General features: G+C 45.3%; 2 protein-coding genes and 2 long non-coding RNA genes across 4 annotated transcripts; 2 read left to right on the top strand and 2 right to left on the bottom strand.

Moving 5' to 3' along the window:
- Positions 1-1,039: 1,039 nt before the first annotated feature.
- Positions 1,040-23,567, bottom strand: LOC144109403 (U2 small nuclear ribonucleoprotein A'-like). Its single transcript, XM_077642191.1, has 7 exons — positions 23,368-23,567; positions 23,232-23,272; positions 10,789-10,895; positions 9,323-9,448; positions 7,348-7,450; positions 4,631-4,943; positions 1,040-1,447 (listed from the first exon to the last, which is right to left on the bottom strand). Exons 1-7 carry the CDS (start codon positions 23,447-23,449, stop codon positions 1,410-1,412), a joined length of 810 nt encoding a protein of 269 aa, XP_077498317.1. The 5' UTR covers positions 23,450-23,567; the 3' UTR covers positions 1,040-1,409.
- Positions 11,965-12,807, top strand: LOC144111065 (uncharacterized). Its single transcript, XR_013309975.1, has 2 exons — positions 11,965-12,189; positions 12,736-12,807. It is a non-coding gene; the product is annotated as an uncharacterized LOC144111065 (long non-coding RNA).
- On the top strand, positions 15,220-16,466 carry LOC144110663 (uncharacterized). The gene is made up of 3 exons (XR_013309892.1): positions 15,220-15,260; positions 15,768-15,863; positions 16,228-16,466. It is a non-coding gene; the product is annotated as an uncharacterized LOC144110663 (long non-coding RNA).
- Positions 19,218-20,580, bottom strand: LOC144110880 (uncharacterized). The gene has a single exon (XM_077643948.1). The coding sequence runs from the start codon at positions 20,541-20,543 to the stop codon at positions 19,608-19,610; it is 936 nt and encodes a 311-aa protein (XP_077500074.1). The 5' UTR covers positions 20,544-20,580; the 3' UTR covers positions 19,218-19,607.
- Positions 23,568-23,580: the final 13 nt, after the last annotated feature.

Raw genomic sequence — 23,580 nt, 5'->3', positions numbered from 1 at the left:
ACGGCACCTCTTCTTTCACTCCCTCCCTTACGGCGCGGTTCAGGTGTCCAACGATATGAGACAGATACTGCGTCATTTCCTTTCTCCCCCAAAAAAAAAACCATTATTCATTTTTATATTATGGCAAAACACTCGTTCTAGTGCGTTTGCAAAAATACTGGCAGTAAAAGCAGCGCTGGGTCTGACCATTGTTGGTGCCCAGCTGCAGGTCGCAGCCCGAATCATGGCTGGCTCAATTCGTTCGAATGCCCTATTGTGTGAACGGGCATACACAAGACTTGACACGAAAGGAAAAAAACAACTAATGTCTTCTGCATATTACGATTTACGTATTGAAAATAAAATCTATGCAAACACGTTTCCGCATTAACAGTCATGCAAAATGGGAACTAGCATTCTGTGAAAACATTGCTTACAAAGCCGAAAGAAACCTACAAGAATTTGCAACAGAAATTGTGAATAGCAATAACTGGTCAATAACTTTTCATCAGAGCCTCATTATTTCTGAATACATGAAGCACGTTGAAACATAGGCCTCAGTTTCAATGTAGTGTATAAAAAACTTTGCCCCTCCAGAAACATAAAATAGAACCAAACTGTCTGGTCGAGTCCTTTTAGCTTACCTTGAACTGCTCACTTCGAACTTGAGATTTACTTGGATAGACACTCCCTGGTTACCTGGTGTTTTGAAGACTTGCAGCTTCCCTTAACGAACACACTATTCATCAAACACCAGGTACCAAAAACTGACCACACTTCCAAAAATATAGCTCGGAGCAAGAACAGCACAGAAAGCATCAACAAAAACTAAAAAAAGCTATGTGCTAAAAGAAAACTTGTCCAAGGGGCACACCATAGTTGGTTGAAGGGTCGAAAATAATTTAATCACCATGGGTCCCTTGCTGTACATGGGTGCCTTTGAGTTGTCTCCATCGCATTGCAGCTGCTGCTGTGGCCAGACATCAAACCTGCAACTTCGAGTGCCGCAGCTGACTACTCAAACCACTGCAGCAGATTCCACAGACGAGACACACTGACAGCCAACATAAACAAAAATGTCTTTGTAACTTTATTAACCCCCACGAATGATCTCTTCTCATGCTGCACTGCAGCTGGCCATACAAAACCAAATGTGCCGTATCTGTTCTTTACAGCACTTTTAAGGTTAAGGAATCAAGCTGTCCATGCAAGCACATAAAAAAAAACAACCAGCAGCCACCACCTCATACGAGACAAGGCTGCATACATCACCATACATCACCTTGGCCAGCCACCAGCATGAGAGAGACTGAAAGAAAAAAAATTGATAAAAATAAACAAGTGAAAGGTGGCTTGATGAAGTGCGCTGAGAAACACCTTGTCTTGGCGAAAACAAATAAACTTTGGGGGTGACTGTGGGACTTGTCCGCTCACTGGCCGTTCACCTCCTCCATCTCCACATCCTCCGCTGAAAAAAAAAAAAAAAAAAAGATCAAGAAACATTTACTGCGAGTTTTAAAGGCTCGTGATCAGCTTCCTTCCCATGATCCCACGTTAAATAGACAAGGTTTCTAGAGCAGGACAGATGATACCTGTCTGTACTGTGTGCGTCAACTGTTAGTTTCCATTTTTTGTGCCGTTTTACATCTTTTTCTCATAAACATAGGAAAGAATGGCAGAAGCTATAGGAAGAGAAGTCGTATATATAAACAAGCCATCTACAGATTCAAAGAAAGACATTTCTTAATTCTATTTGTCAAACTGAGAATATCAAGAAAGGATATTCCTCATAAAACTTTGGTTACATCAAGGCCCAGTAGAACCTTGCGGACATTGGGGGAGATTTTTAACGGCACTGTTTTCTGCGCTGGAGAAGGAGAAAACATTCACTGTTGCAATGTATTAAATTGGGAATGGGAGGTAGGGACGGTTGTTGCGCTGGGTGGCCGTCCCTATTGCGGGACGCCATTGGCCGCCGCTGCTGCCCGTGCTCTGTGGACCAGGACCCGCTGTGCTTCCAGGTCCGAGCTGGACAGGACCGCCATCCAGCCCTCAACTAGTTGGCAGATTTACAACAGCTACATGATTATTATACTGGCAGGCCCACACCATATGGTACAGGTCAGAATACTGCCTGCAGAATTTGCACCTCCCCATGAATGTAGGGTCCAAGTGTTTTAGTACGGTGAGATGTAAGACCCGGTTTGGAGTCGTCTAAGGTGGCACTCCTCGGTTCTGTCGAGACCCTTGGTGGGTCCTGGGAGTACCCTCCTGCAGAGGCATAGATCGTTTGTAATATCGGCGTAAGAGATTAGCGGGATTGGTATGATTGCCGCGGCAGAACCGGGGGAACCCGGGGGAAGGAATGGTCAAGAAAAAAATTTAGTCGGTATAGTTAAGGTGAAGTTATGGACATCTGGCTTTCCAGATTTAAAACTCTGTGGAACGAAGCAAACTGTAGTACAGGAAACACACTTTGCCTGCCTTGACTGTGGCAAGAACAGCCACATTAGACCTAATGCACTAAGCAGACGTTCACACGTTTACCAAGAATATTCCACAGCACAAAGCCCTATGCTTAAAAAAATTACTCGCAAATGCCGATATTTTCTGGAAATTTTTTACGTCAAGCCAGTGTAGAAAACACGTCTTACCCAATACACCGAACGTTACACTAAAATAACGGCAAATATAAATATAAAGGATAATTGCATTACTGCTTACAATTCATTACAGAACTCGCAGCTGCATGCCTCAATTTTGAATGTTGGTGGCCTATTGGACCCTTTCTTTGACGTTTCAGAGATAGCTCCGAGCCTAAATTTTACAGCAACCTGAGCCCCATACTATGCAAGGCGAGCTCTACTTACCCAAATGACAGTTTTTGAAAATTTCCTTTCCTTTCTTTTGGGTGAGTGTGCGCATAATTTTTGTGCAACCTAGTGCCTTTTACTACAAAACGCTCAGGACTTAACAAATTAGAGAACCCAAGCAACAAAACACTGACGAGCTAGAGTAAGTGCCAACATCTGAATGTAATACAAATGTAAAGATATGAATGGATGAAAGTTCGCCACTTTACCACGACACAGCCCTGCTCAAAAGCCAGGTTTCGCAGAGTTTAAACTTTTTCCATCGTACATGTACGCTGAAAAAGATGAAAATGAAAGGATAAAATGATGCACATAACCCAAGCACATGCTGCTAGCCTTTATAAAGAGTGCCGCCCATCATTTCATGCCCTTTGACATGGCATTGTTTACAACAGGGAGACGTCTATTATCCCTAATGTCATCGAGTTTGCTCGTGAAAAACGTCTGGTGATGGTGATAACTGCATTTCATTCTTTCGCCCTCTCTATCTTTTTCCAGATGAAAGTAGTCTCTTTAATCGCTATCCACAATTATCTATCAACACAGGCCAACTTCAACTGGTTATCAGTTTTGCTTTAATGCCGCACATCGTCCATTCAATGCTGCTACTGAGAATCTTCCCTGATATAACTTTTGCTGGTTTCGGCACAGGCACAACTAAGGCAGCACACAACAAACTACATCAGACATTTTGAAATATCCCTGGGCCTGTGGCTGCAACAGTCGGAAGACGTACCGATAAGAGCAGCGTCGGCAGTGAAGTTTTGCTCCCCGGTGTGTAGCGAGGAATTCCAGGCCTGCAGTGCTCTCCGAGCTATATATGCAACCGCCCTAACCCTAATGCCTTCCAAAAGCGTGAGCCCATCGCAAATCACTGACAAGTCTGTGCATGTCTGGCGCACTTGACAGGGCATCTTTCTCTTATCAGGTATCATCCGTATCGAACGCATACAGCTAGCATTAGAAGCTGCATCATCCCACGGCTTGTTAATACAAAAAAAGCTCACAGAACCAGGCAAATGCCCCAAAAAAAAAGAAGGAAGGCAAAGGGGAAAGAGGTACAGAAGAGAATGAAGGATGTAGAAAGTGAAAAGAAAAAGATGAACAGAGACCGTCTCAAAGGCTCAGACCGCTACCCTGAAAACAAAGTGAGAGGAAGACCGCAGCTTCAAACCTACGCCCGGCAAGCCGGTCGTCAGCGATGGAAAGGCTCTTCACTGGATGCTGGATATGAAGAGCCGTACACAGACTATTGTAAAATCACGAGAAACCAACCATTCAAAATAGTGAGGTGGAAAGGAAGAGGAATAAAAGCTAGGTACAGATGGAGGACATAAAGCTGTTCCATTCGGTTCATCAGGTTCTTGTTTACAAGAGACACCGTGTGCTGCACTATGAAGCACGACTGCTGAATAAACTTAGCCACCAACAGAACCAGAGATTGCTACCAGTGCACTTTAACGTGGAGTGAGGTATCAAGTGTTTGAACATGCTTGCACTTTGCCTCAAATGAAACGGGGGCCCTGCGGCTAAGACTGAACCCCTGAACTTGTGCCCAGCAGCCAAGCACAAGTTAAGGCACTGTTCGGACAGGAGGAGGGCTGGGTGTGCTTGCATTGTAAGACAGCCTAGAAGGCTGCAGTGGAAGTATACGCATAGTTACTGTGCAGCTTACAGCACCTGCACGTATTACTTCCCGGATAGAGAGGAAGGAGAGAGAAGGAAGGAGAGAAGTAGAGGAGGAGGGGGTGCAATGCCCCCTTGCCGGGAACACCCACTTCCTGGCGGCCTCGTGCTTGAGGACGAGGCCTTGCTGCTTGAGGGCAGCAGCGGGGCGCCCGACTGCAGGGCCGAGCTGAGGTGCTCCACTTGGTCCAGAGTGGTGGCGCGCGACATGGCCTGCTTGAGGGCTTCCAGCTGGTTGTTGCGGCTGCCTCCCGTGGAGGAGGGGGCGGGGCCCGCACCGGGAGGCGGGGGCTGCTGGGAGGCGGAGCCACGGGAGGGAGGCCCACCCCCGCTCACTGTGCCCACCTCCTTCTCGAGCTGCTTGCCCCGCTTGCCCTTGAACAGCTGTTGGGCCTCCAGGCGCTCCTGCAGCCAACCACCACAGGTAAAGACAAACTGCACACCAACGCAGGACTGAAAAAGGACCTGTACAGCAACAAAAGTTGTACGCAGTGAAGGGAAGGCAACCAAGTCCTGCATTTTGTAACCTTTTGTATGGTCGCTACATCAATCATGATGACGAAAACAAAAAGAAGTGGGGAAGCGAGCAACCAATCTTGGGCAAAGCTGGTCTGGACAAGGTGCTGCCACTAGCAACCCTAATAACAGGGTGAAGTTTGGGTCACTGACCAAGTCAAAAACTTGGTCAGTTTGTTTTTGACTTGGTCAGTGACCCAAACTTCACCCTGTTATTATGCTTCATCCTGACCAGACGGTGTTCCGTCAAACGTTAGACTACACTAGCAACCCTACTGCCGCCGCATCTAGTGCCATTATGCGACAGGAACCATGCTTCGCCAATTCATAGCGCAACCACAGCATGGTTTCTTTCCCAAGATGGAAACAGTGCCGAAAAACCTCTCCAGGCATGTCAAACTCCAGTGCAGCACGGGTGCGCAGAGTGGCACCCAGGGCACAGTTCTATCACGGCCAGCATGACATCTTTCCTTCTGCCACCAGGAGCAGTGCCTGATGGCAGGGAACTAAGCAAAAGGTGTCTGACTGTTTGACAAACCACGGTGGGTGGGAAAAAACAAGAATGTAGGTTGTGCGAACATTTGAGCATTTTCAATACAAAAGCGAATAATGCAGTATTCGATTTTGAAAACCTTGAATGTCTTAAAAGTGTTTCAAAGTTTGAGAATTAAGGAAAACAAGTGGCCGGAAGGAGTTGACGGTCTTACGCATGCTCAAGAGATTTCCGCACGACTGCACCACTCTGGATGTCGGCGCACGTCATGGCACAAAGCCCAGGGGCCGAATGACGGGGCGCTCTCAATCTGAAGGCAGTCTGAAAACAGTCTCAAAGCCCCCGTTCCTACCGGTCACCCCTGACTATGGTCAGTGCATGGTCAGAGCCAATCAACAGGAGCGGGGCTTTGAGACTGTTTTGAGACTGCCTTCAGATTGAGAGCGTTCCGCAATTCAGTCCCAGATTCGAAGATGGGAATGAGAGCGTGCTGCGACGGGAACTGCACTATGCCCACCGCATTAAAAGCCCAAAAGACAAATACAACAAAAAAAAAGAGATAAAAATGAAGAACTACCAACATGCCCGAGGCAAGCGTTTCATTGATGTTGGCTTTTGTAGTTGCGGGGTCGCTGAAAACCAACCTCAAATCAGGTGATACATTATTGTATACCCTTCAATGACTAAAATTATATGACAGACGAATTGCCAGTTTTTTCACGCGCAGCGATGAGCAAACCGGGACCACGAGATGTCCTGACGCGGGTGCACAGTCTTCGCTTTGACAGCACTGCCCTTTTTTTTTGCATTTACTATCTTGGCATAGAGGTACACATTCCCTACGCTTCTCTTCTTGCGCAGTGGCACATCTGGTGGCGCAGGAGGGCTTGCTCGCATCTCCTCGCACCTCGTGCTGGCCTATACAGACAACATGCCATCGGCCGGAGCAGTGCAATGCGCAACGTCGGTCTGCCCAAGGACCCATCCCAGAAATCGCGGGCACCATGCCCTCCGACCAGCGTATGGCAGCACGTCACGTGCCGCTTGAGGCATGTGTGTGCGGTGCCTTCGCTGACATCTTTCAACTTAAGGGGCGGACCCTGCACTTTGAAAGGATCTTTTTCTTCAGGAGCCACGTACCATATAAAGTCTGTGTAAGGGCCACACACATTTTTTTTATTCAGGAGTGAATTTTGAAGGTGCGCTCATGCACAAGGTTATACGGTATTTTTGTAAGCTTACTCCAAATGTGTCATTTAATTTCATGTAAAACGAGTCCTTGTGCACTCATACAATGTGCCATGCAATCTTTTTGGAGAGAGCGTCCAAGAAAATTTACTGCATAAAACTTGCCAAAATGCATTCCACTGATTTGTCTTGACATGAAGAATGCAACAAGGGTAAAACTATCACCCTGCCCGTCACAGAAGTTGAGCTACGAAGTCTTGAAGTCTCCACTTCAGAAATGGAAGAAAAGTTTGTGCCCGTCTTTCTAAAATGGTAACTTCAAAACGCTATAACCCAAGTTGTATGATAGGCAAGATGATAATGTTACCCTTACAGCATTCCTTGATGTCACAAAAAAGTAATGTCTTTCTATTCACAAGGGTAGAAACTTGGGCGAGTCGGTAATGGTGATCCATAATACACATAGTACCCTCACATACTAATGTCATGCATTTAGGCAAGTTCCTTGCAGCATTATTTCCTCGCAATTTTTTTCAGTTATGGTGTACTGTTACAATAATGCATCTATTACTAAGAAAGTGCGCCAGGAATTAACGAAGACGGCAAGCCTGCCTTTTGCTTGATGCGCCGGAAGTCGATCACCCGTAACTGTGGGATCCGGTGGATGAGGTAGGAGCGATAGTGACGCTTCACCGTCACGGGGTTCTTCATCAGACTGCAACAAAGAGAAGACAAACGGCGGAAGGAGTGAGACTAGCTCCTCACAACCATGGCAAGTAGTAGCAGTCTAGTCACTCACTTTCATCTAGAAATTACTTAATGCCAGTGCAGCACATCCAGACCCAGTAGACTTAGCCCCGAACCTATCACAATTCATTAGTGCCAATAGAAGACCAACACAAAGCCATACTGTGTGTGTACTGGTTACCTGCGAATCAGACGTTCCCCATCATGATGCACCATACTGTATAGAAAAAGGCTTTAGGTACCACCAGTCTTCACTCTTTTTAAGTGCTGTCCACTCGTTTCACACCCAGTTACCTCTGTAGAATAGAGGCACCATTATATACTCTTCACGCTAAACTTTGAACCAGATGTAAGAAACGGCACAAATGGCATGAGTTATTCACCGCAGCTGCCTCACGAGGTGTGCTGTGCCCAAAAATGGTACCACAATGGGCAAAGTGGCCGGAGGTTTACTACGTGATATGCACAGTGACGACAGGAAGTTGACAAAAAGCCACGCACCATGCCAGCTGTAAACATGTGACATAAGAGGTCTTTGAGGACACGCGACTGTCAACAGTCTCGGGGGAAACCACGTGATGCTGTAGTGGGCCCTAATTGCCAGGTACTTAAATGAAACTGACTGCTGCGAATAACACTACGACCAATTATCAAGGCTCCGCAGTGCCGCACTGAGTACTGTAGTTGCCGGGCTTATCTGATAAGCACCCAGAAAAGGTTAAAAAAGGCAGCAGAAAAATGCAGTAGAACCCCTCTGTAGTAAACTAGCTCGGACCAGCAAAAATATTTACTATACCAGAGTCTTTACTACATCAGCTGTTGGTGATGGCATGGTCCGACTATGCCTTCTGGTGCTTACTAAGCCCGAAGTGTTGGTTTACAAAAGAAACACTCCTGCTTTTATTATCCCTTTATGCGATAATTATTTATTTTCAGTTATCACATTTTCAACTTGATTTACGTCTTGTGGGAGTACATACTGCATTTGCACGAATACAATGTGGCTACGAATATAATGCTGGCTTGATTCCATGTGAAAACTAAAGCTTTGCATGATCACGGCGTCGTCTTCTGCGGCCCGTGTCTTCTGTGCCATTTAAGAGGCAGGAGGCAAGAAATGCGCAAGACACAGTCAAGCGTGGCAGTGCCGCTAAGCATTCACTTCTTGCCGCTTCCCAGTGCTTCATTCTGCCATTACGAACACATGCCCTTTTTTTCCCCTTTTCAGTCCTCAATGCATTTCTACTGGCCTTCCTTTCTCAGCGACTTACGCTGCCTTCTTTCTACAATTAAAGCCAGCTTTACCTTTTTTGTGCGCGTCGCGCGCTTTGCCTCAGGTTCTCCAAAAATTGGCTTCTCGCAGCTTTCCAGTCTGGTGATGAAGCTAACTCAAAGAGCGCCGTTTTATCACATTCGGTGTCTATACGCCTCGCGATCCTAGGCTTCGCGCGAGCTCTGATGTCATCATTCCACGGGAAGTACGTTACCACGGCCAGACGCTCTTCACAATAGCCGTTTCTTCAATAAAACCTTTACTATAACTAAAAAAATTTACAGTCGTCTATGGAAGGCAAAATGGGACCGCAGCTTCACTTTACTGTATCCGAGTTTCTACTATAACCGAGTTCACTTGACCAGGGTTCTACTGTATATGAGAGGCCCTTCAACTCTTTTTCCGTTTAATGTCAAGTTCAGCTTCTACATCTTTCCACTCCTATTACACACATAACCAGCAGCACCAATCGCGATTGGGTTACGAAGAGGATTAGCCCTTCCATGGAACTGAACTGCTGCTCGCTTTTTGTGAAAAAGCAGCAGCAGCCCCTCTCCATGCACTCACCTGAGATAGGTGAGGGTCTTGATGCTGGCAAGTGGATCCAGGTCACCAAGGTTCTGGATCTGGTTGTTGGTGAGCACCAGGGTCTCCAGCGCGGGCAGGTGCTCTTGTAGATTCTCCCCAATGCGGCTGCAAGCGGAAAGCGTGACGGACAGTACATCAACCGAAAGGTGGGCTGCATTTACTTGTGCGCAAAGAGGACCCATACTCAACCCAGAAGAAAGGCAGTACTGCACTGAAAGCATTAATTAGTATTGTCTACTGCGCTTTGTCCATCAAGAGGCAGGCCGCAAATGCAATATTTATCGATTCATACATTTTCTCTCGGGGTCAAGGCATTAAACGGAGGAGTGGGTTACAGTGGAATAAGGAAGAAAAGTTGATGCCGTGGCTATGGCACTGCAAAGTGAAATTTGGCAGCAGCTGGATGTGCCAGAGGCATCATGCTTGTGAAGCAGCCAGCAAGCACACGCTAGCGCGAGCCTGCACCTGTCACGACATGAGAGGTACACACATGACATGAGGTTTTTTCCTGCACGCAGTGCTGCTGCTGCCAAACCATGGCATGAAGCAAGTTTTGGAGTCCAGAGCACTTTGGAGCAGCTTGAGAGGCAATTTAGAGCAGCAGTTCCCTAGAGGCGCGCTGCCCGCAAAGCAGTCAATTTTAAAGCATATAGTTATATTGCGAGCAAATCAAATTATGGCTAACATCTTGCTGTTGGCTTCTCTGACCATTATTTGAAGTTGCTCTGCAGGAAGAAGCGAGTGTTATTCATTCCAGTGATGGTCATGCCTTCAACCAATAAAAAATGCTATGAGCCCCTCTAATACTATGCCTCACTTTAATTATAATAAAAACAAGAGGCCTATCTCTACACGCTGCAAATTGCTTCAACTTTATACTTTCCAAGTGCCAGTAAAGCTCTTTTGAGTCTTCAAGGAGCGACGAGTTTAATGATTTAACAAATGGCACAAAGCACATAAAGTATGCGATAAATTAGACCACTGTGTGACCAGAAACTCCTTCATCAAAACGAGCAGAACTACGTTGATTAAGTGACGATCACAGAGAGAGCAAAGGACGCGAAAGCTACCAGCACCATGTTGGCAGCAGCAGTTAGGGCACCCCGTTTTTTTGCTGAAGCAGCTTCATAGGAGGTTCCATTCAATAGCGACAGGTGGTGCTAGATGGATCTCTGACTCTCTCCGGCCCAGAGCTGATCCATAAGCTCTGCTCCGGCCGCTCTGACCCCTCTAAAGGCCTGGCACTATCTATTTCTCAAGGCATTCCTTTTTGGAGAAGGATTGGAAGCAATATGTGTGGACTGCACACCAAATGTGGACTGTTACTGAGAGGTTACAGTAAACCCTAGTGCCCTCTTACTAGTCAGGACTATCTGCACAGTGTTTTCAATGCTGCCCTGAAAAATGGTTCTGCTCACTGTGTAGCTGGCCACACAGAAACTCACCACACGCGGTTGTTATTGAGCAGCAGGCACTTGAGCCGCCTGAGCAGGGGAAACCCATCGAGCTTCCGGATGTCGTTGTCGGAGAGGTCAATGGAGTCAAACTGGTCCTGCGTGTCACGTCAAGTTAACACGCTTTGAGTGGTGCACTCAAACATACTGTGCACAACTCTAGTTTCCCACAGAAGTTGCAGGCAATGTTTGTGTGCCAGAAAAAAATATATACAAAAACCACGCAGCAAACACTGCAGCAGAGTGCAGTGGCAGTCGAGTCCTTTCAGTGTCAACTGAACGGCTGCCTATCCAACATTTACTGTATTGATTCCATGTTGGTGTGAACAGATGCGTGTACAGAGGAAAGAACTAGAGGTGAGTATGATGTTAGAGAGCCAGCCTCCTTCAATGGTGCTCATACAGCTCTTTCTATCAACAACTGAAGCTAGACCAACATAATACCCCCTCAACCCTTCATTTTCAGCAGACTTTGGTAAAAACAAACCTAACCATTTTTTTTCGCGCTGTGAGCAAGACACCCCTGTAATGTGGTCATGGGCGAGGTTGACTTTTCGCTCTGCTGTCACGAATAGTCTTCCCTGATGTGATGCTACCACTCATTTTTGCTTCATCCATGAATATGCGGATGAATGTAATTGAACGATAGAGGCAGTATCGATACCTCAAATGGATGATACATGAAGGGCCGAATTACAACCACCATGATCTCACAGCAATCACAAAATGGTCACAAAGCCCTGCTACTGTTGGCTGATATGTCTGCCGGCCTGTGCCGACCAATCTAAGCGGAACTTTGCGACTGTGTTGAGATTGTGATTGTTTCGTAATATGGCCCCTGTTCACTCATGCAGAGTCAAGCGAATGCATCCAAATCTCGGCAACCATTATAGTGTGCTTACCAAGAGAGACTAAGGCAGCTAAGCAGCTCAACTTATTTGCGATCTCAAAACTGTTAACACCACAATAACACACTCAACGTGTGGTCTTAACTGTCATCATTTTACGACGCTCTAATGCCAGGGTGCTTACTTGGGCAAGCTGGTTTTCCATGATGAATAGCTGATCGCGCAAAGAGAGAGAAAACAAAGAAGGCCTTCAGTTAAGGCCAGAACACAAAGCAGTGTTTCTTTGGCAAAGGGGGCCAGTGTGTCTCTAGGGCTGCGTTCCAATACTCCCAAGTAGACGGCTACTTAGACGTCTAGCCGGACAGCCGCCATCTTGGGACGCGTTCCATTTCTCGGCGAAGCAGTCTCATAAGACTGCTTCGCCGAAGTCCACATCGATGCAGGCTAACTTGCTGTCTAAAGATGGCGGAGCTGATGTACGCGGATGAGCGAGTCGTGCTCTTGCGGGCGTCGGACTGTACACGGAGTATAGGAAAGGAAAAATGTGAGTCATTCTATTATGTTATTTGGTACGCAAACTAGTGGCTAATTAATCTTTCTGGACGTGCGATTCCTAGAAGTGAATCACGCAGGAGAAAATCGTGCAGTTGAGAGCTTTGCTACAGCAGCGGACGCTGTAGGTCTGTTTACGTGATCCGGCATCTGACGATGCCAGATCTTAATTAGCACCTTGATTTTAGAGAATACTCGTCGCTGTCGTTGGTTTCCTCGACAGGCGTTAAGACGGCTGGCGTGACGGTTAACAAATGTGTTCTTCTGTTGCTGTATTAGTTGATCAACTCTTTCGCGTGCATTCTTTTTTATCTCTACACTCTCAGAACAAATACACCGGCATGTTGCGAATTGATTTTAGTCTTTGCAGGATTAAAGATCGCTGCTGTATTTAGGTCTTTCGCTGTCTCCGAGTGCCACGTAGGGCAGGCAGCAGGTTTAATGTCACGTATGTGTTTTCCTGTTGCAGTGTATATTAGCCGTATCGCATTTCGCGCATATTGATTACAGTCTTTCGTATTCCTTCTTATGTTTACAGGACCGTCTGAACGAGCACGTTCGAGGAGCATGTACAGTTGAGCATCAATAATAAAAGAATAATCGCATATCTCTTTAGCGTCGTCTTCGGAGAGCGGCCCCGTCTGCTACAAGTAGACTGACCGATAGGCACATCCACCAGTCCGGTCTACGTGCAAAGTCATTGCAGAAGAAATGTGTAAACTTGTTGAAAACACGTTTTTAATTATCGTTATTGCTCACTTTGTGAAAAATAGTAGTACAACTGTTCATAAGCTTTAGTTACATTATTATGCCGCGAGGCGGCGGGAGCAGTAGACAAGTTCCAATACATGGACATGTAGACTGCTTCCTAGACGTCACACTAGACGTCTTGTTAGACGTCTAGAGTATGCGCGGCGTGCAAAGCGACGGCCGCGCCACAGGTGGCGGCTTTGCTCCCAACTTCCGGGAGTGAAGCGCGCCGTTTGCCGGTCGCTTCTGTGTTGTTGCGACGTGGCTTTATCTTTCTCGGTCGTTTCTTCGTTGAAATAAGGTTTGTCCGAGCATCTTCATTGTGATAGGAGCCCGAAGCGATGTCCAATAACAACTGTTGTGTGGTTGGTTGCTCTAACACATATAAAAATACGCCGGAGACGCGATTCTACTCGTTCCCAGCGCGGCCCTATGAGCGGGAGCGACGACAGCAATGGATCGCCGCTGTTCGACGGCAGAGGTGAGGTACTGATTCCATTTACTTTAAAACGTCAAATTTTTTATTCACGCCTCTTTTTTTATTGATGCTAGGAAGTGTTTGGGATAGTCGTCGTCTCATCATAAATCGTCATGCTGCTGCAACTCAAGTTCACATTGGTAAGCAGTTGTCTTGACTGCGCATCGCAGCTAGGGCATGTGCAGGGTGCTGTTGCTTTGGTGGTGGTATTTTGAAAGAACTCGTTACGGGTATTGCCTGCACCGTGATTATGCGCTCAATTGTTGACGGTATACGTGTGTAATTTGCCCCTGCATGAGTGCATTTTGGTGTCACTGTCGAGATAGTTCCGCTATCGCTCGAAAGTTTCGCATGTTGATATTTTTCGCGCCTCTGTGTTTTCGTGTTGAAACGTTTGCTTTTTAATGGCGATAATTTTAATGCACTCGTTGTGGGTATTGTCTGCTCCGTGATAATGTGCTTTATTTCGATTAGGATATGTGCATGCTGCGTATGTTGCCCCCTGCATGAATGTGTCTCGGCGTCATGGAGATAGTTTCGCTATCGCTAGAAGCTTGATCTTCATTTTCCGCATGTTGATGTTTTGGGCCTGTGTGTTCGCGCATTGAAACTTCAGATTGCTACCGCGTGCAAGACCTCTGCTCATTTTGCATGTATGTGGTCTGAGCTTCGTTTGTGACGCGATGACCGCATGCTTGCAGTGATTTTGTGTCCATTTTTTTGTAGTTAATTGTGTCTAGAGGCAGGACAGCACATTGAATTATCAGGTCTCTCCCGCCGCGGTAGCCCTGTGGATTCGGCTGTTGATCCCAAGGACATGGGTTGGACCCCGCCGCCGGAGGCGGCATTTCGATGCAGGCGAAATAAAAAAAAATGCCCGTTGGCTGTACGATGTCAGCGCAAGTTAAAGACCCTTAGGTAACATCATAATCGCTTAATTTAACGCAAAGGACAGGACAAAAGAAAAGACGAACACGCTGTCCTGTGCTGTTAAATTAGATGGATATGATGTCAAAGTACCCGCTAGCCCAACAGCAAACTGTTTTGAACTCCAGGTGCTACATTAATCTGAAGTCTTCCGCTACGGGGACCCTCATTGCCCATGTAGCCATAAACCAAACAATTTATTCCCTTTTGCTGTAATGGCTGTGTTTATGTGTGCTTCTGTCATAATTTTATTAGAAAAGACGGGAGCCTGTGGGAGCCGACCAAACACAGAAGGATCTGCAGCAACCATTTTGTAAATGGTGAGAAATCCAACGACCCTCGGAGTCCAGCATATCTGCCCACCCTATTTCCAAGTGAATACAGACGCACCAAGACACCTTCTGCTTACAGATATGAAAGGTAAGATGAACTAGCGAAAAAATTGTAATCAAATGGTGTGCTTTGTAGCTGGCATTATTAAATGTGAATGGAACGGAACTTGGAATGAACTGTGACAGAGAGAACCAAACAGGGCAGGCGATACTGGAAATTTTATGATTGTTTTACATACTGTAGGTCCTAGTGGCTAGCAGTTGTGGTGGTATGATTATAACTACGCATTGTGTCATGGCTTTAACTATGCAGCTAGTATGAAACTGATTCAACTAGTGCTAGACCAAATACAGCAATAGTATCCAAAGATTCATTAACTGTGGAGCAATTTTTGTTGCTTGTTCTATCTAGGTAATGACTTTTCTCAATTAATATTGATTCACAGTGTAACAATCCTCAAAGAGTTGTGTTAATCCAGGTTGCGGTCACGTGAACAGAGCAAAGAACCCACATCAAGCTGTGTGCAGGAAGTGGCTACTGATGAAGGCTACGATTCCACAAATGGACTCATAAGTGTATGTCTCTTCACATACCCATCCTGAAAAGCTTTCACAATATCAACGTTACTAAGCTGATTTCACAAATTTCTGTGTTGACTTGAACAACAAACAAACCTTTGGAATTTCTGGCAAGCTAGATTTAATGCTTTCTCCCAGTTTCCTTGCCCTTAATATGCTTGTGTCTATGGACATGACGATGTTCTAGTCATTGGTTTCTTTCTTTGTAGTTTGCACATATCATGCTGACATTTTGTGCTTTCAGTTGTGTTGTTATCTAGAAAAGTTGCCCTAGACATTTTTAAAACATTGTGTCAGTGAACATAACACACCAGAAGTCTTCAATAATCATTACAGCACTCTTTCAGGTCATTTGCACATATGTCATTCATATTTTTTCTTTAAAAGATTGCAGTTTATACTGGTGCTAACAAAGCACTACGATTCACTGCATGACTGCATTGTGTATTGTGGGGAGGAAATTTTGAACAAAAAAGAAGTGACTGTGCCTTTCAATGAATGCAGGTAGAAACACAAACAGACCCCTGTACTTGGACCTTGGAGCCAGATATGCCGAGTCTGTTCCTTTGCTGCATGCAAGATTGCAATGCTGAGACACAGGTAGGATGGGAACTAGTATGCATATTTGCTATAATTTCATTGCACCTGAATAGACTTGTACCTAAAGTTACATATATTTTCTTGTTGATACCTTTCTGCAGCGCCCCAATTTTTTGAAGTGTGGACTGGGGGTTGGGCTGTGTAGGTACAGCTTTGAGATAGCAGCTAGCGTGTATGATAGATAAAATACTTCAGTTTGGGAAATAAACTGTGTGTTAGTATTTATCTTAAGCACATTTTCAGTTTTGTCATTGTTCACTGCAATAATCTTTAAGCAATATTTAATGCAGATGTGTACATAAAATAGCTTTGTTACCCTCTAATAAGCACGGCTTCAAATTATTGTGTGCGTAATTTCTTCCAGGCTACCTTTCCTAGCAAGAAGGAAACAAAGGATGCCGCATGGGGCACTTCCTATGGCGTCAGGGACAGCGCGTGTGACCCAATGAACATCGACAGCTTGAAATCTACCTGTAGCTTTCGAGGCTACCCAAGTGTATCTGCCTGCTCCAGTGAAAAGGCCTCAGACATTTTAAAATCCATTGCTGGTGTGTCACTGCCAGTATTTTCAAAATTGCAGAGCATTGTTGTGGAGGCGCTTAATGTCAGTAGGGAAGAGGAATTTGTAAATGCATCAAACAAACTCCTCCTCTTTCTCATGAAGCTAAAGCTCAACCTTTCCTATTCGGCTTTAGCGGTCTTTTTTGGTATGCATAGGACAACTTGTTCACGACATTTTTTTCTGATTTTGAATCTTTTACATGCCAAAATGCGCTGTCTTATCTACTGGCCCTCACGATCAACCATTGAGCTCATGATGCCTGAATGTTTCAAGCCTGAGTATGCAAAATGTCGAGTCATTATAGATTGCACTGAGGTTTTCTGCTCAGCACCAAACACTGTACATGAGAAAGTGCTGATGTTTTCTAATTATAAAGGTACATACACTGTCAAATTTCTTGTAGGAATAACACCTAGTGGAATTATCAGCTTCTTATCAAGGCCTTATGGTGGCCGTGCCACTGATTCATTCATAACAACTGATTCTGGCATTTTGCACTTGCTTAGCCCAGGAGATCTTGTGCTTGCTGACAAGGGCTTTCCTCAAATCAGAAGTGCACTTGTGGAACGAGGCGTGCTATTTCAGATGCCTACTTTTGCACGACCAAACCAGCCTTTTACTCGTGAGGAAGTTTTTACCTCATACAAAGTGGCAAGTGCAAGAATACACGTTGAAAGATGTATTCAACGTATGAAACTTTTCAGGATATTGTCAGAAAAGTTGTCTGCTGATTTGCTTCCTCACGTCTCAAAAATAATTGATATGTGCGGTGTGCTTACAAACTTAAACAGCCCAATCATTAAAGCTAAAGAGTAATGTGGTAATGTGCAAGCTGTCATGTTCACCATGTACAAAATAGACTGAGATGACGTTACAGTGCAAGTATATTCTTTTCAGGGCTGTTTATTACCATGAATGCTCAAAACCTTTTTTTACTGCAGGAAATCAGTAGTTATTTTTTTAGGATCTTCATGTATCTCTAGCGAAATTGTTGCACCCAGGATGTGTTTAGTAAAAGGTACGCATTGCAGGATACATTTCTTTGTCAAAATTTTGAAACATCTATTGGAAAACATCGAGAAACTTGGGACTTGTTTGACTGTTGGGAACAGTGATCTGATTGAGACACGAAAAACTTAGGCTGCTATTACTACACAAATCTAGAAACCTGACTGTGTGAGAGCACAATGAGCACTCAACTTCCATTTATACTTAGGTTGCATAACTGATATAGGCATTTAAAAAAATACCATTAAAAGTAGGTAAGCCTTGCAATGCGAGTATGTATGTCTCAGCAAGATCTCTGGAGTGCAGCCATAGCTACATTTTTGGTAACAGCCTCCACGGTGGCTCAGTGGTTATGGCGCTCGGCTACTGGCTCAAAAGACGCGGGTTCGATCCCTGCCACGGTGGTCGAATTTCGATGGAGGTGAAATTCTAGAGGCCCGTGTGCTGTGCGATGTCAGTGCACGTTAAAGAACCTCAGGTGATCGAAATTTCCGGAGCCCTTCACTACAGCGTCTCTCATAGCCGGAGTCGCTTTGGGACGTTAAACCCCCATTAATCACAAACCAAATTTGTAAATAAGCAGATTTTTTGTCAAAATGCAATATGTATATTTTTAAAAATTCAGGTTTTGGTTTACACTGTTGAGAATCCTGTTTTCATTTACTTTCCGAGTGACCATGGGAACTAACAATCATTGCTATCTTTTAATTCCCCGACTGAACTTATAGCGTGACTTTTTTGTAACATTTACAGATTTTAATTTTAAATACAAGAGATACTTTGGCATGTTTTGTGCAGGTGGATTGCACAGTCAGGCGGACAATATGTCCAGGGTCGTCCAGTTCGAGCTAGAACACAAATCTGCCACATTTTGGATACTTGTGAACTAATGGGCAGGCAGAGAGAGTGCATGCAGCTGCCATGGTTGCCAAACTTCTCTCAGGTGGTCAAAAACTAGACATCACTCTCGTGTGATGCTATGCAGAGTAGGGATTTAAATTCATCGAGCACTCCTTTGTTTCAGCTTGAAGTGCGATTGCTTTGTTACTCGGAGTTGCTTAAGCACTCACCGCTTCAGGCTGTCATATGCATTCAGAACATCTTGAAGCATTTCTTTGGTGCTCTGCGTTTCACACTGAGTTTATGTGTACAAATACTTTTTCTGCAATATGTGCACAATGAGAGCTGAAGGGCAACTGAGTTTGTCAAACTGCTTTTACGAAAAGCCCACTTTTTCTGCCCCATACATTCAAGTAATTGAATGAAAACACCTCACCCTTTTTTGTTCTATCTTATGAGCTCATTGGCAGTGATTTGTGGTGCCAGTTATCCAGTTGTAGGAAAGCGCACTTGCATGTTCAGTGCTCTAGACTGTAAATACAGTGGCTGTGGTGTATGTTTGATAATCTATTAGTTGTTTTGTTGATTTATAAAAAAACGTGGCTAACGTATGATTTTTTTTATGAAGTGAAGCAACCAGACAATGCTGATTTCATGCTGAAGGTGAAGTATGCAACTTTTGGTAAAAAGATCTCACTTCTCCGAGGGATCAATGTTTACAATAAATTATTTTTTACTTAGCCTTTCCATTGTGCTCGTACCTTGCTTACTTCCTTAGTGTTGAAAATAGTCTTGACACTATGTCCCTAGATTTCATCAGTGGCACTCAATCCTTTTCTAGTTTACATTTTCCACACTGATTTAGTTCTTGTCCTGTCTTGACAGAAGCCATAAAAAAGCCACCAATGTCTTCAAACCTGCTTGGATGATGTTGAAAACTGTCTTGTTGTCTTTTCTGCAACACTTTTCATTTTGACTGCTTCCGTCATTCTTGCGCTTTATTCCTTTCCATGCACCAGGGTCATGCATCGTGGCCATGTATCACTGTTGTTGGCGTGGCACCCCACCACGTTTTCTCGCCATGGTCCCTCTAATGCACTTGCATTAATATCTGAAGTAAGTCATCACGCTGGCATCCTGGGAACAAAAAGCCTTTTATTCACGGGCACAGAACACATATATAGCATAAGGTGACGTCACGCACTCCAAACCGTGGCGACGCTTCCGCGGCTGATAGCGCGCTGATAATGCGTGCTCATCGCGACCACGCGCTATTACAATATCCAACACTGAATTGAAATCTTTTTCTGATGGACAGAAGAATACACACCAGTTTACCTGAAAGTGGGCATCACTTCTTTTGTTAGTGCCGGTAAAAAATACTTAAAATAGAAGTTTTCAAGCTGCGGAACAGCCTGAGCAATGAAGGCGTTGTCAATTGGTACCTTGACTGTAATGTGCTGCTGTTTCGAGTACACATAGAGGAAACACGCTTCTAAACCGAGGACATACATTGAAACTTGAACTTGCGTGTAATACACGTGTGTACGCTTAAGCTCCAACTTGCCATCTTGGAAAACCAGGTATGGAACACCAGATATGTTGCTTTCAAAATCTACAATAGGTTTGTCTCTGCACGAGTAGGGACACTTCACTTCAAGAAGCGATGCAGTAGGGCCTTGTACAACAATAGCATCTGGTGTGCAGCACAGCCAAGGCTGCTCCAGCATAATCACAAGCCCACACTTGTGGACTTCTGCTTCTATTTGCTTCGAAAATGACTCTATGGCTTCTTCTTCAAGGGCATTCCCATACGCTGTAGCTGATGACCAAAATGACCGTTCGGACAAGAACTCCTCAGCCAGTACATGGCGCTCCTTTCTTGATTTCAGTATGTTGTGCGGCCGACTGCTGGCTGAAATACGGCATGCCCGCATTTTTTTCCATTGCAGGAAGTCTCTTTCTGACCCTCGTGTTTTTCTTTCAGTTTCTACTATTTGCTCAGCAGTTTGTACAATGTTGGCCATGTAGTAACTCATATCTTCGTCGTTTTCATTGGTTGCCAGGCAGCGGTAGAGACCAGACTTTCGCAAGTTGCCTTGCACCACTGGTGGCCCATACACAGTTGTTTCTTCCACTGGTTCTTTAACGATGTTCACAGATAGCTCATGCTTGATGGCTGTAACGAGTGAGCAGTTATGGTCCCACAGTTCATCAAGTAATGCGGCTACAGCAGTTGCATCTTGAGGCGGCGGTACTGCTGGTGCCATTGGTTCAATGTCTTCAACCGTCTTCCCAAGAAAACCATCCAAGCAAGCTCCCTTTTTATACGTCCCCAGTGACCGTACTGAAGGCTTCCCCCATTCTCTTGGTCCACTTGTACGTGATGCATTTTCTTCTTTGTTTATGTACTGCACTAAAGCAGCAACATGCTTGCATCGTCCACCTGGCCCTGCCTTACAGGAGCAATTGCCATCTTCCAGTGAAAAGTCTGGAACTGATGCCTGCCAAGAAAATAATGAACTGAAGTTTAAAAATGTGTATTACTCTCTTTTTCATCACAAGCTGCCAGTATGCAAGAATCATCAGGTAAAATTGATGAGAAAAATTCTTTGTGCAATCAGCTGAAGGGAGAGATTTTAAACATAATTAAGGCTCTGTTATTTCAGAAAGAAAGTTTCAGCAGTAACTAATTCTGTGGAACACGAGCAACGCAATAAAGCTTGCATGAATGCCGATGGTGTATGCTGCAATTAAATGTTCCTTGCATAACCACAATGGTCCAATAATTTTTTTTTAATGTGTGAATCTAGTATCAAGAGGAAATAAGTTTTTTACACAATTGGACCCGTGTGGCATGTAGGTATTTAATATCCATATGACGTGCTGTAGTGAGTGCAAGAAATGCCGAAAAAAAAAATTAACGACCATCCTCTGTACGCGTCTCCTCGTTACAGAAAGGTAATTATGTGAGATCTGTGCCGGAAAAGGTAAAAGAGACAAGGAGGGTGTCTACTTGGGCGGTAGACTCGCGAACTGGGCGCTGCAATGGCAATTCTCGTACAGGCGCGGACACCAGTAAACGGAGCGCGCTGTGCTGATCTGCATATCTCGATGCAGCAAGAATGAGCAGTCAGGGTTATGCATGCACGGCAGCGCAGCCGACACTACACCTGCGTATGCGCAGCACCTCCCGTTCTTGCTTTCCAAAGGAATGGTGGGAGTTAGATTGTGACAGCGCGCTAGTCTGCTTCTGCCATTCGTGTATCCCGGTCGCCAGCGCATATCAGTACGTCAGTGAAGCGATGTTTTGAGGACCGGATACATGTACATGAGCATGTGCGCTGGATCCATTTAAAACGCGCGACTCGCGTGTGCTCACCACATACGTGCAGTGCGGGAGATGTGTTTAAAAAAAAATTGAGGCTCTGTTGAAGTGATTACTTTATCGACAAAGCGGCTACTCACCACAAGCTCCACTTCGTAGCTGGGCTTCGTGACGCTCGTCTGCGCCACGCACTTCGCACGTATGCGGACTGGGTTGTCCTAGACGGCTGCGACGTCGTGGACATGCCCGCTCTCGTACAAAGCCCGGCCCTTTCTCTCGCTGTCTCCACAGAAATATTCGTCGGGGACCCGAACAACCGGGAAATCGCAGCTGCGAACTTCAGCCATTCTCGCAGTGGCAACGGCAGGCGCTGAACCGGACTCCCGGAAGATGGTCCGAAAACGGCCGCTAGGCGGCTTTCAGTGGCGCCTCTATAGGCGGTGCACGGGGCGTATTGGAACGCAGCCTAGCATCTACGCTTATCGGCTCACCATCTGGCTTCTCACGGCTTTTTGCAACTGAAGATACCAAAATGTCAGCCGAACGCCAAAGGTACACTTCTTTGCGTTTAAGTCTTCACATACACACACAACGTGCAGGCTGCGCCACCATTACATAAAACGTTCGAGAAGTGTGCACCAGACAAAAAATAAAACTAGACAGGAGACCACGATTGTTCTGGTGAAATGCTCGTGCCCAACTCGCCTGCACATCTACGTGGCTCTCAAGAACATAGCTGCTGTGGCAGGTATTGCGTTATCAATGCGAAAGCATTAGATGGCTTAACGACACAAAATCCGGCATCGCACAAAAAGTGGCGGCGTTATAAAGCTCGCGGTTGGTCGAAATATATGTGACGTCATCAAAGGCGGGAAAATACGAAATGTTAATCAATAGTAGTCAGTACTAATACAACTGCACCAACTACAAAGAAATAGAACAGGATATGACTGGAATAGAAGTGCAATGTTTTTGCATTCCTCGCAAGTATGTCCCTTAAGTGCCCCTGCTAACTTCCACAGGGCAGTGCGACGCTCTAGCGTTCTAAATAAGAGTGACTCAGACTGCACTTGGAAAATAACATTGTATTGACGGGGGGGAATTATATACGACTCGGAGAATAACGCGCATTAGTTACCTGTAGAGCAATACAAGAAGCACTCCTCATTTTCGAGCATTAAAATGGGCCCATGCCCTTGTTTTCGATCTCGATAATCATCCCAGTCCATTTATTAGGCCTTTGGTTTAGAATTGTGCACTTGTCATTCTGGAGCGTATGTGCACAGCGTAGTGTGTAGCAAGGCGACCGTAGGAGCGTTCTTTTCTGTTTTCTTTTTATAACACCAAATAGCGTTCTTTTACGCGAGGGAGCGAATACGCGTTCAACGACAGGAGCGTTCTTAAAACTGGCGTTTACTTAAGCGTGGTTCAAAACGATAGGAGCGTCAACCAGTCGCCATCAGTTTACACTGAATTGTGCGCATGCTAAAGCTTATGAAAAACAGAAAAAACAGAAGAAAAAGATGTGGCTTGTTCCATGCGTTCGAGCACTAAACATGTGTTAGCGGCAACGTTTAGAACACGCACAGAAAGTTCGACTCGACCACAACTGGAGATTTCTATAACTCACCAGCGTCGCTCCCAGGTTCTCAATGACGGGAATCTTGTAACCTGCACCAAAGCAAAGGGGTTTTCAGAGAAATGGTAGGCGCATGAAATGGGAGAAAGTGGCGTTCGAGGAACTGAGTGAGGGGGCATGTTCTTACCTCGCAAGTCTAGCTCTCTGTCACGAACTGGATTTATGGATTGCGCGGCCATTTGTATGAGGTCTTGTGATAGTTTCACCATCGTGAAGTATTAGGGTAAACAAAAAAATGACGTCTAACACCCACAGAACACAACACACCGAACAATGTGCACGAAGAAAACTGACGCCAGCACGCCGGTGCGACGTTTTAACTGATTTGGATACTGGATTG

This window comes from Amblyomma americanum, chromosome 11, assembly GCF_052857255.1.
Source record: "Amblyomma americanum isolate KBUSLIRL-KWMA chromosome 11, ASM5285725v1, whole genome shotgun sequence".
In the NCBI taxonomy this organism is placed as follows: Eukaryota; Metazoa; Arthropoda; class Arachnida; order Ixodida; family Ixodidae; genus Amblyomma; species Amblyomma americanum.
This window is presented reverse-complemented; position numbering and strand designations above follow the sequence as displayed.